This window comes from Micromys minutus (genome assembly GCF_963924665.1).
Source record: "Micromys minutus genome assembly, chromosome: 30".
In the NCBI taxonomy this organism is placed as follows: Eukaryota; Metazoa; Chordata; class Mammalia; order Rodentia; family Muridae; genus Micromys; species Micromys minutus.
Window position 1 is genome coordinate 32,090,997 of NC_137965.1, and position 18,869 is coordinate 32,109,865.

The 18,869-nt window shown below is 43.4% G+C and overlaps 2 protein-coding genes across 7 annotated transcripts in view; one reads left to right on the forward strand and one right to left on the reverse strand.

The window, feature by feature from the left end:
- The window catches only part of RDH13 (retinol dehydrogenase 13), a 39,540-nt gene that overhangs the window by 17,332 nt on the left and 3,339 nt on the right, over window positions 1-18,869 (forward strand). For 3 of the 6 annotated variants that reach the window (XM_080941949.1, XM_080941951.1, XM_080941950.1), the window contains 3 exons: window positions 4,594-4,806; window positions 5,922-6,023; window positions 7,856-9,478. In XM_080941949.1, coding sequence (XP_080798075.1) covers window positions 4,594-4,806; window positions 5,922-6,023; window positions 7,856-8,100 — 560 coding nt within the window. In that variant the 3' untranslated portion in view covers window positions 8,101-9,478. Of the gene's footprint in view, window positions 1-4,593; window positions 4,807-5,921; window positions 6,024-7,855; window positions 9,479-18,869 lie in introns of those variants that run through there. The other 3 variants (XR_013975633.1, XR_013975634.1, XR_013975632.1) reach the window with 3 other exon arrangements.
- LOC308439678 (metal-response element-binding transcription factor 2-like) lies at window positions 17,110-18,862 on the reverse strand (the record flags this gene model as incomplete). Its single annotated transcript, XM_080941611.1, is given in 3 exon segments — window positions 17,110-17,184; window positions 17,189-18,047; window positions 18,049-18,862. Coding segments are annotated over 3 exon segments (1,452 nt in total). The 5' UTR covers window positions 18,567-18,862.

Consider the following 18,869-nt stretch of genomic DNA (forward strand, 5'->3'; position numbering starts at 1 on the left):
CGTAATTGTGGCTTCATAGAAGCAATTGGGTAGTGTTCCTTCTGTTTCTATTTTGTGGAATAATTTGGAGAGTATTGGTATTAGGTCTTCTATGAAGGTCTGATAGAATTCTGCACTGAACCCAGCTGGTCCTGGGCTTTTTTGGTTGGGAGACTTTTGATGACTGCTTTTATTTCTTTATATGTTATGGGACTATTTAGATGGTTTATATGATCCTGATTTAACTTTGGTACCTGGTATCTGTCTAGGAAGTTGTCCATTTCCTCTAGATTTTCCAATTTTTGTTGAGTATAGGCTATTGTAGTGAGATTTGATGATGTCTTGAATTTCCTCAGTTTCTGTTGTTATGTCTCCCATTTCATTTCTGATTTTTGTTAATTTGGATACTCTCTCTTGTTCTCTAGTTAGTATGGCTAAGGGTTTATCAATCTTGTTGATTTTCTTAAAGAACCAGCTCCCGGTTTTGTTGATTCTTTATATATTTCTTTTTGTTTTTACTTGGTTAATTTCAGCTCTGAGTTTGATTATTTCCTGCCTTCTGCTCCTCTTGGGTGTATCTGCTTCCTTTTGTTCTATAGCTTTCAGATGTGTTGTCAAGCTGCTAGAGTATGCTCTCTTCATTTTCTTTTTGGAAACTGAGAGCTATGAGTTTTCCTCTTAGTACTGCTTTCATTGCATCCTATAAGTGTGGGTATGTTGTGCCTTCATTTTTGTAAATTCTAAAAACATTCTTGATTTATTTATTTTTTTATTTCTTCCTTGAGCAAGTTATCATTGAGTAGAATATTGTTCAGTTTCCATTTGTATGTGGGCTTTTTGTTGATTTTGTTGTTGCTTGTTATTGAAGACCAGCCTTAGTCCATGGTGATCTAATAGGCTGCAAGAGAGTATTTCGATCTTCTTGTATCTTTTGAGGCCTATTTTGTGACCGACTATATAGTCAATTTTGGAGGAGGTATTGTGAGGTGCTGAGAAGAAGGTATATTCTTTTGTTTTAGGGTGAAATATTCTATAGATGTCTGTTAAATACATTTGTTTCATAACTTGTTAGTTTTACTGTGTCTCTGTTCAGTTTCTGCATCCATGATCTTTCCATTGATGAAAGTGGGAAATTGAACTCTCGGACTATTATTGTGTGTGGTGTAATATATGCTTTGAGCTTTAGTAGAGTTTCTTTTATGAATGTGGGTGCTCTTGTATTTGAAGCATAGAATTTCAGGATTGAGAGTTTTTCATGATAGATTTTACCTTTGATGAGTAAAATGTGTCCTTCCTTATCTTTTTTGATAACTTTTGGTTGAAAATCTATTTTATTCAATATTAGAATGGCTATTCCAGCTTGTTTCTTGGGATCATTTGCTTGGAAAGTTTTTTTCTCAGTCTTTTACTCTGAGGTAGTGTCTGTCTTTGTTGCTGAGATGAGTTTCCCATATGCAGAAAAATGCTGGATCTGTTTATGTATCCAGTCTGATAGTCTATGTCTTTTTATTGGAGAAATTGAGTCCATTTATGTTAGGAGATATTAAGGAATAATGATTGTTGTTTCCTGTTTTTTTTGTTGTTAGAGGTAAAATTATGTTTGTGTGCTTTTCTTCTTTTGGTTTTGTTTGCAGGAAGATTATTTTCTTGGTTTTCCCTCCTTGTGTTGGAACTTTCCATCTATTATCTCTTATAGGGCTGGGTTTGTGGACAGATATTGTGTAAATTTGGTTTTGTTCTGGAATATCTTGGTTTCTCTATCTATGGTAACCTGGGCTGGCATTTGTGTTCTCTTAGGGTCTATATGACATCGTTCCAGGATCTTCTAGCTTCATAATCTCTGTTGAGAAGTCTGGTTTAATTCTGATTGGCCGGCCTTTATATGTTACTTGTCCTTTTTTTCTTACTGCTTTTAGTATTTTTTTTTTTTGTTTGTTTTGAACATTTGTTGTTTTGACTATTATGTTTTGGGAGGAATTTCTTTTCTGGTCTAATCTATTTGGTATTCTGTAGGCTTCTTCTATGTTCATGGTCATCTCTTTCTATAGGTTAGGGAAGTTTTCTTCTATGATTTTGTTGAAAATATTTAGTGGGCCTTTTAGTTGGGAGTCTTTGCTCTCTCCTACACCTATTTTCATTGTGTCCTGGATATCCTTGATGTTTTGGGTTAGGAGCCTTTTGATTTTTGCATTTTCTTTGACTGATGTGTCAATGTTTTTTATGTTATCTTCTGATCCTGAGATTCTCTCTTTCATCTCTTGTAATCTGTTGGTGATGTTTGCATCTGTGACTCCTGATCTCTTTCCTAAGTTTTCTATATCCAGGGTTATCTTCTTTTGTGATTTCTTTATTGTTTCTATTTCCGTTTTCAATTCCTTCACCTGTTTGATTGTGTTTTCTTGTAGCTCTTTAAGTGATGTTTTTGTGTTTCCTTTTTGAGGACTTCTACTTGTTTACTTGTGTTCTTCTGTAATCCTTTAAGCAAGTTATTCACATGCTTCTCGAGGACCTCCAGCATCATCATGATGTCCATATCTTGTTTTTCTGGTGTGTTGGAATATCCACTACTTGCTGTGGTGGGAGAACTGTGTTCTGATGTTTCCAGGTTGTTTTGGTTTGGTTTCCATTGCCTAGGTTCTTGTGCTTGCCTTTTGGCATCTTGTTGTCTGTGATGTTAGGTGATCTTGTTGTCTCTGACTGGAGCTTGTCTCTCCTGTGGGTCTGTGGGCCCATGGGCTCAGGAGGGAGATTGCTCTCGAGTGTTCGGCTCTCTGTGGGCAGGTCGAGAGTCTTGATGGTTGTGGCCTGGCTCACTTGACCATAACTAGGCTTCCTAGCTCATTTGTGAATGCACCAAAGCTCTCAGTAGTAGCAGAGAAATTGATCAGTTTTAGCTTCTAAACCGAGCTTGAAACAAGGGACCTGGAAAAACCTGCCTCTGTCTCTGGTATCACATTTCTTTAACTTGTTCATCTGTTGATGATCATCTAGGCTGTTTTTATTTTTTGGCTGTGGAATCTTTGCAGTGATAAGCAGATGTGAGTAGGTGCCTCTGTGGTCTCTGTCCAGGAGAGGTGGAGCTGGGCCATATGGTAGTTAAGTATAGAGAAGTCTGCATGCTGATTTCCATAGTCTTCACCAGTTTGCAGTCGACCAGCAGTGAGTACGGCTTCCTCTTTCCACATGCCTTTGCCAGCACTTGTTATTTATTTTCTTGGCGATGGACTGGGTTGAGATGAAATCTCAGAGCAGTTTCCCTGATGGCTATAGAGACAGAACATTTTCAAATATTTTTTTGGCCATTTGTATTTCTTTAGTTGAGAACCATCTGTTCAGTTCATTAGCCTCTTTATGACTGGATTTTTTTTTTTAAACTTTTACCTTTTTCCCAAGTTCTCGTTCCTGCTACTGGAAGGGAGAACGAAAGGGAGGAAAACTGTGAAGCTGTCATTTTACCACCAGAAGTGACTGTGATTAAAAACAAAACCAACCTGGGAGTGATGGTTTGAATGACAATGGCCTCCATAGGCTCATGTGTTTGAATGCTTGGTTTCCAGTTAGTGGAACTGTTTGGGAAGGATTAGCAGGTGTGGCCTTGTTGGAGGAAGTGTGTCATGGAGGGTGGGCTTTGTGGTTTCAAAAGTACAGTCCAGTCTTAGTCTCTCTTTGCCTATGGATCACGATGAAAGGCTTCCAGATACGTCTTTGACACCATGCCTTGCCACCTGCCACTATGATTACCATAAGCTACCATAAAGTCCCCAATGACATGCTTTCTTTTATAAGTGTCATTGTGTGTTTTCACAGCAATTGAAAGGTTACTAAGACACTGGGCTTGGTGTCATACTCCTCTTTGAGAGCTTGCTTGGCAGCTCTGCTGGAGAAACACAGACACTCACATACCCTTGATGGAAGGGAGAAGGTAGTCTACTTCAACCAAGTGCACAGCTTCTGGATGTGCATGGAGCAGTGAGGGAGGATGGGCATGCCTGTCTAGTCAGATGGATCAGCTGAGATCACCCTGGTGATTAGTGGGACGACAGATGTCAGAGCCAGCTCACCCTCACATCCTCACTTCCCGCTAGGCCTCATGACCCGAGGTTGAGCCTCATACATAGTGGAAGGAAAAAACGAACTCCTGAAGATGGTCTTTCCTCCACATGCTTGCTGTGGTACACGTGTCCACACCTTCCCAAATAAATTTCAGTTGAAAAAACAAAAAACCAATTCAACTTAAATGTAAAGCTTTTTTTTTCCCTCAAAAAACAAAAACTCAAAACAAAACAACATAGTGGGTAAAGGTATAGAGGAAGAGGAGAATTATACTACTGCTGCAAATGAAAAAATAAAATCGTGGGGTAGGAGAGATAGCTCAGAGGTTTCGAGCAGTGGCTGTTCTTGAAAAGGACCTGGGTTTTGTTCTCAGTACTTGTCATGGCCTCTTATAAACACGCAACTCTAGTTCCAGGGGATCCACTGCCCTCTTGTGGTCTTCATGGGCACTGCATGCATATTTGCACAGATACACAAGCAGACAAAACACAATACACATTAATAAAAGAAATAGAATAAGTACTGTGGGGAAAATATCTTCTTTTGTTTTCCTTCATCTAGGGCACTTTCTGTTGACAAATTTGCTGTTGGACAAGCTGAAGGCCTCGGCCCCATCACGTGTCATCAACCTCTCGTCCTTGGCTCATGTTGCTGGGCACATAGACTTTGACGACTTGAACTGGCAGATGAAAAAGTATGACACCAAGGCAGCCTACTGCCAGAGCAAGTTGGCTGTTGTCCTGTTCACCAAGGAGCTGAGCCGCCGGCTGCAAGGTGTGCAAGTGGTGATCTCTCCCGGTCTCCTTTCTCCCTCTCTGCGTCTAGGATAGTTCTATAGGCCTGACTGTGATGAAGAGGCAAGTCATCGCTTTAAGCACTGTAATCAAAAGGGTGGCACCTGTGCCACCATGTCCCCTTCCAGTGCCAGGGCAGACATCACTAATAAATCATGGTTCTAATGATTGCTCTTTAGTCTCAGTTAGCCTGCCTTTATCAGACATGCTTATCTTGCTTTTCTGGATAGATTTCTAAGCCTGTGGTGCTGAAAGCCTGTGGATGTGGAGTGGGAGTGGCTTTGTTCCATAGGGGACATGTGTCAGTGTTTGCAGACATGCCGATCACAACTGAGTGAGAGGTCGCTCCTGGTGTCTGGTGGGTTGAATTCAGGAGTCCTCCTACATGACTCCCCCATTCCTTTCAGTCTAATGGAAGGAATATAGTGTCAAGGATCAAAAGGCTTCCCCTAGCTTCTTGCTTCTCAAGAGTTGCCTGTGACCAGCAAGCAGTGCCAGCCTCGGGGGTAGTCACAGTTGTGTTTTAGATCCCACTCCAGTCCTTTACTTCAGACTCTGTGGGGATGGCGGAGTCTGGACATGTGGGTCTTTCTGGCCCTCAGGGCCGCTGTGCTTGGGGAAGCCACATGACAAAGACACCTGGAAGGGGAAGCCTCTAGAAACCGAGGTATCAAAATATGGGCTCACGCGTGGGAAGCAGCATAGGGTGGGGAAGACCCCAAGTGTGATGGGACCAACCTGGTTTTATTTTTTTTTACTAGTCTTTGTGTGTGCACAAGCATGTGTGCACGTATGTGGGTGTGGGTATAAGTCAGTGGACAATGTTGGGTGCTGTACACTTTGTTTTTTATTTGAGTCAGTGTCTCCTCCTTGGCTTGAAGCTCACGGTAGGCTAGCTGGTCAGTGGGCCTCAGGGCCTTGTCCGTCTCTGCCTCCTCAGCACTCACTCCCTGGGGATGACAAATCTGCACCACCACTGACATGCGTTTTGAGCTGTATTCTGGGCATCAAATTCGGGACCTCCTGCTTACACAGCGACTCTTTCACAACTGGACTCTTCCCAGCGCTCACCACCAGTGTTTCCACTTTTCCCAGGCACTGGAGTGACTGTCAATGCGCTGCACCCTGGCGTGGCCAGGACGGAGCTGGGACGGCACACAGGCATGCACAACTCTGCCTTCTCTGGCTTCATGCTTGGTGAGTGCCTTTCCGGCTTGGGTCCCCTCCTTGTGCCCTCTCGACTGAGGATTCAAGACTTTCTCAGAGTCTGTCACTGCGTCTTTTGATTCTGTCTCTCTGACTGGGTTTCACTATATATTTCTGACTGGCTTAGAACTTGTTATGTAGGCCAGGCTGGTCTTGAACTCACAGGCATCTTCTTGCCTCTGCCTCCTGAGGGCTGGGATTAAATAAACGTGCCATCACATTTTACAATTTTGTTTTTCTCAACATACCTTATCTAGACCTGGCTGGTCTTGAACTTTTGATCCTCCCACCTCCTGAGGTTACAGGTGTGTGTCACCACACCTGGCTGCTGGCTTTACCTCTTTCAGTTCTCTTCCACTTCTTCCTTGGGTAGAAGATGGGTCATTGTTCTATGAGGTTCTGGCCTCAGATCAACCAAAATTGAGCTGGAGCCCCATGAATGAGTAAGAAAAGTGTATTGGAGAGTATATATCTTGACTCCTGGAGTCAAGCTGTGGATAGGGTAACCCCGGCTTCACTCAAAACTAAATGAGTCACCTCCCAGCTTTAAAAGCCTCTTACTGTGTAGACCAGGTTGGCCATGAACTTGTGATCCTCTTTCCTCTGCTTCCAGAGTGCTGGGATCACAGACATGCCTCTCCATGCCTGCTTTGAGGGTCCATGATGGGGCTACCCTCACAGTCACTGGGAAGATGAGCCGAGATTGCTCATAAGTTGGCCTGAACAGTGTCTGGCCAAGAACCTAGTCTGACCCACAGCCATACACTGGGTGGAGAGAGCTTATATTGGAGAGCTTTATGGGACCCCTCCTCTTGGAGCCTGGGGAACCCCAGAGAAGAGGGGAAGAAAGAATTGTAGGACCCAGCAGGATTGAGAACATGGCCCACAGAATCAACTAAGTAGGGCTCATTCACAGAGGCTGAAGCACAGACCCCTCACCCAGCCTGCATGGGTCTGTGCTAGGTCCTCTGCATACACGTTATGGTGTGTAGCTCAGCGTTTTGTGGGTCCCCTAACGGTAGGAACTGTCTCTGACTGTTTTTATTTGCTCTTGGGACCCTTTTTCTCCCCCAGCCCCTGACAAGTGGATTTGTGCCTCGTCTTACTGTGTCGATGTCCCTGGGAGACCCACTCTTTTCTGAAGGAAAACAGAGGAGGAATGGATCTGGGGGGAGAGAGAAAATGGGAGGGAAACTGGGAGGAGTGGAGAGGGGAGGAGCTCGGTTGAGATGTACTAAATGAGAGAAGAGTTAAAAGGATGTAGTCTGAGTCAACAGAGCACCATAACAGGTATTTCTAATGCCTGAGAGTCATTTAATGGGCGTGCATTAAGAATTTTAGCATGAGAGTACCACAGGGTGCGTTCAGTAGATTGAGGGCTGGAGGTATAGCTCAGGTGGCAAATGCTTGGGTTGATCTTCAGCATCACACAAAATCATGATGGGGTATGCCTCCCAGCACTCTGGAGGTAGAGGCAGGAGGATAAAAGTTTATCTTTGGCTGTATAGTAAGTGAGTTCAGGGCCAACCACATGCCCCATCTGAGAAGGAAGAGGATTATTTTCAGGAGCGATAGAATAGGGGAAAATGTGCATTTACTTTTCTGGGAACATCCAGGGAGGCTTCCTATAGGAGGCAGCTTTTGGAGGAACTTATGGGGGTGTTGACTGGGACGGGACCTTTAGGTTGAGGGAACTGCAAAGATAAAGGCCTGGGGGTGGGCTCCGTGGGATTTCAGGGCGGCTTCCAGCCTCAGGGGTTTTGGGTTCCCTGAGGGTGGAGCAGAGATTTTTTTCTTTTGACTGTTTCTGTTGGTGATTCCAGGGCCCTTGTTCTGGCTGTTGTTCAAGAGTCCCCAGCTGGCGGCCCAGTCCAGCACATACCTAGCTGTGGCAGAGCAACTGCAGACTGTTTCTGGGAAGTACTTTGATGGTCTCAGAGAGAAGGCTCCATCTCCCGAGGCCGAAGACGAGGAAGTAGCCCGAAGGCTTTGGGCTGAAAGTGCCCATTTGGTGGGCTTAGACATGGCTCATGGATCTCCTGGGAGAGGACATTCCATCCCCAGATAACCTTCAGAGATCCCGATGGAGCCGCATTAGCAAGGCTGCTGCTAGCAATGCCCCACCATCCTCTAGGGGCAGTGTTGCACTGTTTGAACTCAAGACTGTGGATGCTGGCTGCCAGGCCCTCATCATCCTCTAGGTGGCGATGTTGGTCCTCGCTTGGACCACAGGTAGGCACTGACTGGGGGGCAGGTACATGTACTCTTGTTGGTTACTGGGGAGATGGTCCGTCAGGTGTTCCTTAGGAATCTAAAGGGGGAGGCTGATGGAGGTATCAGTCGCTTTGGTTATGGGCAGTGTCCAAGGACAGTGGACAGCAAAGCTGCTGTTGTGGACTGGTTGATCTACTGTGAAAGAGCAGGCAATCTGACAAATATGGCTGTAGATCTTTGTGGGCCCTTGTACACTGCGGCCTCCTCTTTGCTTTCTGTTGCTGTGATAAACACCATGACCAAAAGCAACTGGGGGAAGAAAAGGGCTATTTAAGAGGTTATAGTCTATCATGGAAGAGGGCAGCCAAAGCAGAACTTGAAGCATATACCAGACACCAGTGGAGGTTTGCTCCCAGGCATACGTCAGATACCGTTATTATTATTATTATTATTATTATTTTACAGAGAGGGTCTCACTTTGTAACCCTGGACTTCCTTGCTATGTAGACCAGGATGGCCTTGAATTCAGAGATCTGCCTTCTGGGATTGAAGGCATGTATTACTATGCCTGGCCCAGGTACCCGTGCAGGCCTACCTGCCCAGGGATGGCACCATCTACAGTGGGCTTCTACCTCCCACATCAACAGCGATCAAGAAAATGCTCCACAGACAGTCCCCGGGGCAGTCTGGTCTGAGCAGTGTTTCAGACGAGGGTCCGTCTGTCTTCTAGGAATGTCCAGTTGACAAACAAACGAACCAGGCAGCTTTTGATTGCACACTGCAAAGGGTCGCTGCTACCTCAGGGATGGTGCGGGCACCTGTGTACTGGACACTGGCTGAGGGGCTCTGTCCATTGCAAACCTTGGCACACACCCTGCCTTTGTTAGGCCTGGACTGCTCAGGACGGAATAGAGTGAAAAGCTGCTGCCTCAGAGAAGCAGGTGACCTGGGATCACCGTCTAGTTCCTGTGTAACTTTAGCCTTAGACTCTCCAGCTTGTTGTTGGATTACAACATACAACTTGGTCTTTATTCCTTTTAAGGAACTAAGACATTCAACTGTTAACAAGACAATGATTTTCCAACAACTCATATTTCTCACCTGTACTGTTCTGCTTAAATTAGGCTAGATCAACCTCAGTTTCCCCCTTCTTTGTTTTGAGACAGTTTCACTCTAGTTCAGGCTAAACTTGAGCTCTCTGTCTCCTTGTCTCAGCCTCTGGAGTCCAGAGATGACAGGTCTGTCACACTCTGTGTTTACAGTCAGTGTTTACAATCAAATAAATGGAAATAAACGTTTCTGTCACTAATTTGTCGTTGCCCTTTTGTTTGAGGTATGCGCTTCTGCTGGGACGTTGTTTTGTTAGTGTCAGTGCATGGTGGGGTGGACGAAGGCCGTGCCATGTCAGCATTGAGAGAACCATGGAACCAGTTCTTCCTGCTACCACGGCACGGGTTCTGGGGACTGGACTCAGGCTGTCTGGCTTTTGTGGCTTCACCTGCTGAACCACCTCAGCAGCCTCTGGGTTTTACTTTACATTCGGCCCGTAGTGTTTCTGCTCCTTCCACTCACTGTGGATCTTCACATCGTAACTACCTCAGCCCAGAAACTCCCCAGACATGCCCAGACCTTTGTCTTTTAGGTGACACTAGATACTGTCCAGTTGACAGTGTTAACCACCACAGGGTGTCTTCCCTGGGTGATGAAGTTTATCCTAAAGGGGCTAAAAGTCTAAATCCATATGGAGCTACCAGGCTACCAGGGTGGCTGACCATGGACGCTGGGGGATTTGTCTTTCTTACCAATCAATGTGGCTGCTTCTAACCACAGACCCTCCCGACCAGTATCTACTTCCTTTACAAAACTGAGAGATATCATGTACCACAAATGCTGCCCTGTCATAGTCTCAAGGCCCCAGATGGCTTGAAGACAGCAGTACCCTAAGAGATAGGAAAGTTGACAAAATGTACTTGAAAAACCAGTACAGAGAGTTGGAGAGACGGCTCAGTGGTTAAGAGCACTCTCTGCTTTTCCAGAGTTCAATTCCCTGCAACCACATGGTGGCTCACAACCATCTGTAGTAGGATCTTTTGGGCTGACACACAGTGGATTTGTACCCATACAGACTCATGAATTGTAACACTATCCAAGTATAGTAGAAGCTGATGGGTAAATGGCTGCTTTCCTGAATATATGTCTTCTTTCATTGGGTCCATCCAGCAACCGAAGGGTTAACTCCCAGGTAAGCTGATCTTGGGTCATCAGCACCTTTGATAGGTCAGGGCCCACCTCTCATGGATGTAGAAAATTAGCCTAGGCTTAAGTAGTAAGGGACATTAATTGAGGTAGTTAAGCAGTAGGGCACGTGCAGGATCTGTGATGTCTTCTAGATTCTCCCTGTTTGTTTATCCATTAGCAGGGTCAATTTATCTCAGGTGGGCCTCCGTGGCCAGTTGGATGATGGCCCTTGAATAGTATGACTGTAATTCTGGTACCTGGGGGCTGAAGAGATGACTTAGTGGTTAAGAGCACTGACTGTTCTTCCAGAGGTCCTGGGTTTAATTCCCAGCACCCACATGGTGGCTCACAACTGTGATGCCCGTTCCATGAGATCTGACATGCTCATGCAAACATATATTCAGTCAAAACACCAATGTACATAAAATAAAAATAAAAGAAAATCCTGTTTGTGAACAATGTGATCTAGTAGGAAAGGATGTTGAGATCAGTCTCTAAGTTATGTGGGCATCAAGATACATGCCTATAACCCTTGGGAGACAGAGACACGAGGATTGGCATGAGTTCAAGGCTACCTGGACTACACAGTAAGACTCACTCATGGAACCAGACTGTTCTTTTGAGGTGGGTGTAACTAGAACACCTGGGCTTGTGCAAATGCCAATGAGCAGAGACAGGAATCCCCATCTTTCTCCTCTCCTTCCTCCCCCATCTCCTCCTTCCTCTCTTCTTCTCTTCCTCTTTCCCTCCCCCCCCCTCTGGTTTTGTTTGGGGATTACAGATGCACCATAAAGTGCTGGGTTCCCACCTGGGCTTTTCAAAAGCATATAGAACTTTAAGGAGATGCATCTAATGCCACACTGTCCCTTGCACTGCCTCCTGTCAGTCTTGGGGGCGTTGGTGGGTTTTGCTGTTCTTCTGTTGTGGTGGTGTAACTTTAATTTTTTCAAACATTTTTTATTGGATATTTTATTTATTTACATTTCAAATGTTATCCCTTTTTTTTTTTTTTTTTTTTTTTCAGTTTCCCCTCCACAAACCCTCTATTCCATCCCCTCTTCCCTGGCTTCCATGAGGATGCTTCCTCACTCACCCACCCACTCTCACCTCACTGCTCCGGCAGCCCCCTACACTGGAGCATTGAGCCTTCAGAGGACCAAAGGCCACTCCTCCCATTGATGCCAGATAAGGCCATCCTCTGCTACATATGCAGCGGAAGCCTTGGGTCTCTCCATGTGTACTCTTTGGTTCATGGTTTATTTCCTGGGAGCTCTAGGGGTTCTGGTTGGTTGATAATGTTGTTCTTCCTATGGGGTTGCAAACTTCTTCAGCTCCTTCAGTGCTCAAACCTTATTTATAATGGTTTTTAAACACTTTACCCTCCCTTTTAGCCCATCACCCACCAGAAGTAGTGGGAAAGGGATGGGGGTGAGGTGGGAAGGTGGACCTGTTTAGAAAGTTCCCTGGAGCAACTCACATCTGTGTTATCTGGAAATTGGCAGTTCACAGTCAACAGCAGCAGCTCGACCCACTCGCAAACACTTCATGGATACACCAGCCGTCCAGTTCAGTAGTCAGGATAGCAAATATGCTACCTAGTAGAGACGGCCAGGCTTCAGCCTTGGCATGGGTCAGCAGAGGGAACCGGCAGGAACACCAGAAGTTTCCTGCCGTGCTGCTCTCAGGGAAGCAAAGATCATCAAAGACTCGAGACCCAAGTGTTGCACAGTGAGCTGTACCAGCCAGCCAAGCTCTGTCTCCATCGCTCCATCAACTCCTATTTATGCCCTCCAAACATCACTTGTCCTCTGCGTGCGTTGCCTCAGCAGGTGTCTTACCTCAGCATGTGCATAGAGTCATTTCGAGCTCGTGGAGTCTTGACAAATAGAGCTCAACTATGCAATGTAAGACAGACCAATACATGAGTGTTGTTACAATAGAATCTTCCATTAGCAGGACATCCTCTCTTCTGTGTCTCCTTCAGTGAAACATTCTTTTACAAGTTGCCCCAGCAAAACACCATTCAACACAGCTGACTTTCCAAAGAGCCTTTAAGTTTACACTGTATGGTTGTTTGAATAAAACGACTCCCATAGACTCATTATATGAGGTGTGACCTTTTTGGAATAAGTATAACCTTGGAATAAGTGTGATCCTTTGGAAGAACTGTGTCACTGGGGATGGGCTTTGAGGTCTCAGATGCTCAAACCAGGCCCAGTGTCTCATTCCCTTCCTCTTACTGTCAATCTGGATATAGAACTCTCAGCTACCTCTCCAGCACCATGTCTGTTGCCATGCTTCCCACCATGACAATAGTAGACTAAACCTCTAAACTATAAGCCAGCTCCAATTAAATGTTTCCTTATGAGAGTTGGAGTGGTCACGGTGTCTTAACAGCAATAGCTGAGCATGTTCCCAGGGGTTGGGCTGGGAAACGATTGGTCCCCAGTGTGCTAATGTGAAGATGATGGGAGTGGAGGTGCTTTGTAGATTATTGGAAATACTGCTGTCCTTTGAGGGACTTGGAGTTCTTCTGGGACTCTAGTAATTTCTTTCTCTCAGGCTTCCTGTTTTGTTTGATTTTCTACTTCTATTTCTTGAGATTGTCTTACTCTATAGGACATGCTATGGGACTCAGGGTGTAAAAATTTTTTTGCGGGGGGGGGGGTTTGGTGGGGATTGAATCTAGGACCTCATGCATTCTGTATCAGGTTATTTACCTTACCTTGTGATGTCTCCGTCTTGTACAGACTCCTACCATGTCATCATCATTACAGGTCATCATTATTACAGGTCCTCCCAAAAGGTTGAATTGCTGGAGCTGCCCGAGTTTGAACTTTCAGTTTTCGAATGTGTGAACCAAATAAGTTATCTAGTCTTACATGTTTTATTACAGTGATGGAAAGTGGATGAACACAGTTACTCAGACAGTGTTCTCTTACATCAAATGACATCAGGTGAAACTGAGATGTCACATGTTACAATATTCTCTTCAACCCAAATAAACTCATTCAATGAAAACACAACTCAGCAATTAGGAACACAAGCTGTGCATCTATATTGGGCAGATTTACCACTACACTCTCTATTTTCCTGCTATAAGATCCCTTATAACTTGCCGTTTTTCCAGGCCTCTTGTTCCTGCTCCTTCCCCTCCTTCTTTTCCCTTTGACTCCTCCTCTTCCGTTTTCACTCCGACTCCTCCTCTTCCATTTCCTCTCCTTTTTCCCACCTCCTCTCCCTGTCTAATCATGTATTGACTTAACATAAATCTACATATTAATCTTTTTGTTTAGCTTAAAAACAAACAAACAAACAAAAAACAAAACAAAAAACTTTGCTTTTAAATGTAAGCTGTGTACACTTACATTTTATCACTTGAAAATATTTTAAATGACAATGTTTTCTCAAAGTTAATTGTCTTTGATAGGCTATAAAACTAAATTAGTCTTCAGCTTCATCAGAAATCTGAGAATAGTCGAATATCTGAAAACATAGGAAGCCTAACATGGTTTCCAGAGCTTAGAGAAGTTGTAAAGACAAATCTCTACTGGCAGTCCCCTGTTGGCAACATGTGAGAGTAAGTCTTCAGCCTTCTGGTCCAGGATCACTGATAGACCCAGAAATGCAGAAATCTTGAAGGGCTGATAATTTTGGCTCGGCAAAGATTATCAGTTGACTATTCTGAACAAAGTGTCTCTGTTTGGACAGTAATAATCTGTTGATGAATTTGGCAGTTTTTGCCCAGTGGCTGCCTAGTCACCAACTGTACCTCACCTTGAGGTAGAGATGCTCAATTTCTCTCTTTATTTCACCAAAAGGGAACTGTAAAGAGCAGTTATGTCTCAACAAAGATGAATAGCATTAAATGTCATAACATGGATTTCTGACGTTTTTGAAAACTACCTAACTACAAAAAGCATCTATGAACTGTTAAGACTTGAATACTCTTGGCCATTTTTAATTGAAATATTTAAAAAACATTTTTTATTGACTCAGAACTATGAGTTTGTTATCTAGCCCTTAACTAGTATTGATTAAGCAACTAAAAGCAGTGTATAATAGCAGTTATAGGACACGGTCCCAAATGTGTTCTATAGGTACAATGCCTATATAAAAGTAACAATATTAATCCCAATATTAAAGCAATAAGAAATTATACTAGTGAAAACATTAGATTTGTATTAAATCAATTCCATACCAATGTAAGGAGTACAACTTCAACTTTTTATCAATTATTAAGATTTCTAATAATGTAAGATATAGCTATGTAATATTTTAAGGGTAAATTTACTAACCTATCCCCGTTTGTCTATTTTTATAACTTCCATAATATTACTATATCTCCCATTTTCCCCCTCTATCCCCTTTCCCCCACCAAAGAAGGAAGGATAAGGAAAAGGAGAGGAAAGGTAGCAAACCCTGAGTTTAAATTCTCTAGTTCCCTCCCTGTCCAAAGCTGCATTTGTAAAGTGTCCCTTAAATGACACCATCTATAATTCAAAAAATAACCAGAACCATCCACCCCCACATAAGGAACTGGGACAAAGATCTTCTCTTATCTGCTTCCAGCTGAACTGGGGTGAAGAATTCCCTTCAGGGGGCCCAAGGGAAAATAGAAAAAACTCGCTTTGTCACAGGAGAGCTAGCTGGCATCATTTGCCTTCCAGTCACTATGTGCTGAGAAAGTTCACGACTTAACTGACATCTTGACTATGACAGTCTGAAAGGCTGGATAGGCAAGCCAGCAGTTCTGGAAAAATTCTGGAAGCAAGTCTTTAAAGAAGCAGGTTCGATGTAGTTGAGGTAGAATCAAACTCAGAGCTGGAATGGCTAAAACACCATGACCAAAGAAGGGAAAGGGAGATGAGTGGGATTGGGTGCACGATCTGAAATTCACAAAGAATAAACACAAAGTTAAAAGGAGGAGTTTATTTGGGCTTACAGTTCCGGAGGGTTAGGAGTCCATCACGGGAAGTGGCATAGCTGCAGGCAGGGCAGCTGGAACATTAGGTTGAGAGTGCCAATCTTAAACCATAAGCATGAGGCAGAAAGATAAATAGGAATGGCACAAGGCTTTTAAACCTCCATGCCTAACTCAGTGAGTCATTTCCTCCCATAACTCCACCCTCTCTAATCCATCTCACACAGCACATTCAACTAGAGAATATACATTCAAAAGTCTGAGACTATGGGGGACATTTTCTCCTTCAAACCAACACAGGGAGTCAGTTTTTTTTTTTTTTTTTTTTTTTTTTTTGTGGCTTTTCTTTAATCTAGGACTTAGAAGCTAGAAGCTAGAAGCTAGGATTAGAAGTTTAAGGTCAGCCTCTTCAATGCAAATGACTTTGAGACTAGTCTGTACTATAGGAGCAGAAGTGACCCAAAGACAGTGCCATTATTAAAAGCTCACCCCATCATTAGTGACAGCTCATGAAAGCTAGAACCCTGGATCTCAGGCAGCTGAATAGTTTGGAGAGTGTCTGCCTTAGGATTTCTGTTGCTGTGAAGAGACACCATGACTGTGGCAACTCTTAGAAGGAAAACGTTTAGTTGGAGCTGGCTTACAGTTTTAGAGGTTTAGTTCATTACCATCATGGCAGGACATGGTTGTGTGCAGGCAGATATAGTTCTGGAGGAGCCAAAAGTTCTACATCTTGATCTGCAGGCAGCAAGAGTGTGCCATACTGGGTATAGCTTGAGTATAGGTGACCTCAAAACCTGGCTTACACTGACACAGTTCAACAAGATCATGTCTACTCCAACTGGGCCACACCTCCTAATAGTCCCACCTCTTATGGGACAAGCATTTAAATATAGGGGTCTATAAGCCCATGAGTATTCAAACTACCACATTCTCTCTTCTAAGTAGCTCAGTTGGACTGAGCCTCAGTTTGGTAGGTTTGTGAGAGTCTCTCAGTTCTTACTGCTTATATATGGTTGGAGAGGGACTCTAGTGACTCTAGTCTGTTTCAGGGATTTCCTGCAGACTTTGAGTTGTTTACTTCCTGAGCTAAATGAGTTTACCTGCATTATTGAAAGGTTTCACTTCTTTGAACAGCATGTGTCTTTTTTTTTTTTTCTAGTCACAGAGCAATTTACAGGCTCAATATATTTTTTACGTTTTGCTTGGAATTTCAGTATTTTACAGTCTTTCAGTAGACATTATATACACTGCACTTTATGAAATCTAAAGGGTATTGAAATAAACCTTTCCAACATTTTGGTAACAAAATCCACAATGTTTCTCCAAATACTTGTGCTATCTACACAATCTGTTTGCTCTGATAACCACTAATCACAAAAATTGACTCAATAGAATAATTATAAAAATTATCTAACACCATGCATGGGTTTGAATCATGTTTAATATCTTAGCCTAGAAACAGTCTACAAATCTTAAGATTTAAAAAAATTAAGTCTCTCCTCTGATTTTTAAAAGATATCTTTTTATGACAATATCTGTAACATTGACAAGTACATGTTAAGGCCAGTATCATCTCTTTTTGTGAATATTTTTGTATTTTCTTTGTCTGTTTTTCTAAGAAAGATAATAAACCCCACACTCTTTTTGAACTTTACCAACAGAAAAGGAGTGCAGTGAAGGTAACATTTAGTTCTACAGTCAGGATGCAGTCTCTCCTTCCCACTCCACAAGATACTGCACCTTCCCATCAAGGGTCACCCAACGAGCAAAAGCTGTATTTTTCGCCACATGTTATTCTACCTGCGGCACCGAAATAACTAGTGATAGAGTTTTTCAGGTGATTGAGCTGTAACTCCTGATCTGCTAAGTTATTCAGAATTTCTGTGTTAAGTTCTTCAAATCGATAATCTTCTTTGCCTTCATCATCTTTTACATCTTCTGAGTTCTGAGTCTGGAGTGCTCTTTGTGGAAGGCGACCTCTTCTCCGCAAATGTGGTATTGCGGCAGGCCACAATCTTCCTGTGCGAGTTCTTTTTCTAGAGTCAGATAATCCATAATGCCTGGAAATGCTAGACGAGGTAGTTTCTTTTGCACTGGAAGCACCCGTGAGGTCCACATCTGAGGTATTGGATGAATGTGCAATTCCCTCAGCTCTCCCTATAGAACAAGGTAAATCCAACCTAGGATTCTCTGAAACTGATTCCTTATCCAAAGGTAGCTCGGCTGTTTTTTGAATCATTTTTCTTGTATATGGGCCAGGAGGACGACCTATGAATTTTTTCTTTCCTTTTTTTTCTATCCCATTGTTTACTTCCCTTGAGTCAGATATAGGTTTGGATGCCTTTCTGCCTTTAATTTTAAATTCATGGGATGTTCCTTCAGGTTCTTTTTCTGCTTTGGAAGCCACATTTGGTGGCACAGGAGGAACACAAATTTGCAACCTAAACAAATGCTTCTTCTTCTTTATTTCTTTCCCAGACATAAACATGGTCTTGTAATCATTTAATGCCTCCAGAACATGCTCATATCTTTCAGATTTGGGTGTGTCTGCCAGCTCTCCAGGGTGCAATCTATCCCAGTTTTCATAAATGTATGTTATAAGCTCAAGTTCAGAATCAAAGTATTTCTTCTTGTGAATAAAGGCATAGGTGTGCTATATCTACCCAGTGTAATGGTAGATGTTTGAGGTATTCTGGTCCAGAACTGCAGACAGAGCAAATAAATGTATAAAACCTGTCTCCAAATAGCATTGGCTTTTGAAGGCACTGGACACAAGCCTCATGAAACCACTGCTTACATTTGCAGCACTGCAGCATCTTTAAATACCAGTCTCCAGGGCCTCCACAGTAGCAGTGGCATTGCTGGACATTGGTTTTATGACCTGCATCCCATTCAAGGTTGGCCACACTGTAGGGTAATGTCTGCTTCATGACTTGCAATGCTTTGGCATTTGGTCCTTTCTTAAGCGCACCACCCCTCTTTGTTGTTGTTGCAGAAACGCACTGTCGACAAAGCCACTTTTCATCCGAATCAATCACACTCGAGTCAATATGAGGTGTATGACACAGCTGATGATATCCTTGACCATGCTTATCACATATGACCATTTCATTGGGAGCTTCTGAATACTCTTCTTGACATATTGTACAGACCATCCCCAACTCCCAGTGGCTCCTGTTTGGATGTCCTCCCAGAGAACCCAGGATTTAGAACTGTCCTCAAATATGATGAAGCAGCTCTGTTTCAATATGTTTATCTTTTTGATAGTTCCAAGATAAAACAAGCCATCTGACCATCTAGCTAAGACATCTTGACCCTCTTCAAATTTACAAGCTGGTTTTTTGGCCTTCTGTCCATCCTGTAAAGACAGCTTGTTCAAGGATGCTGAGGTCTTTTGGTTTCAACGTGAAGGAGACCGCTTGTGGACCAGTGAATTACCTGCTCCTGTAGAGTCTCTC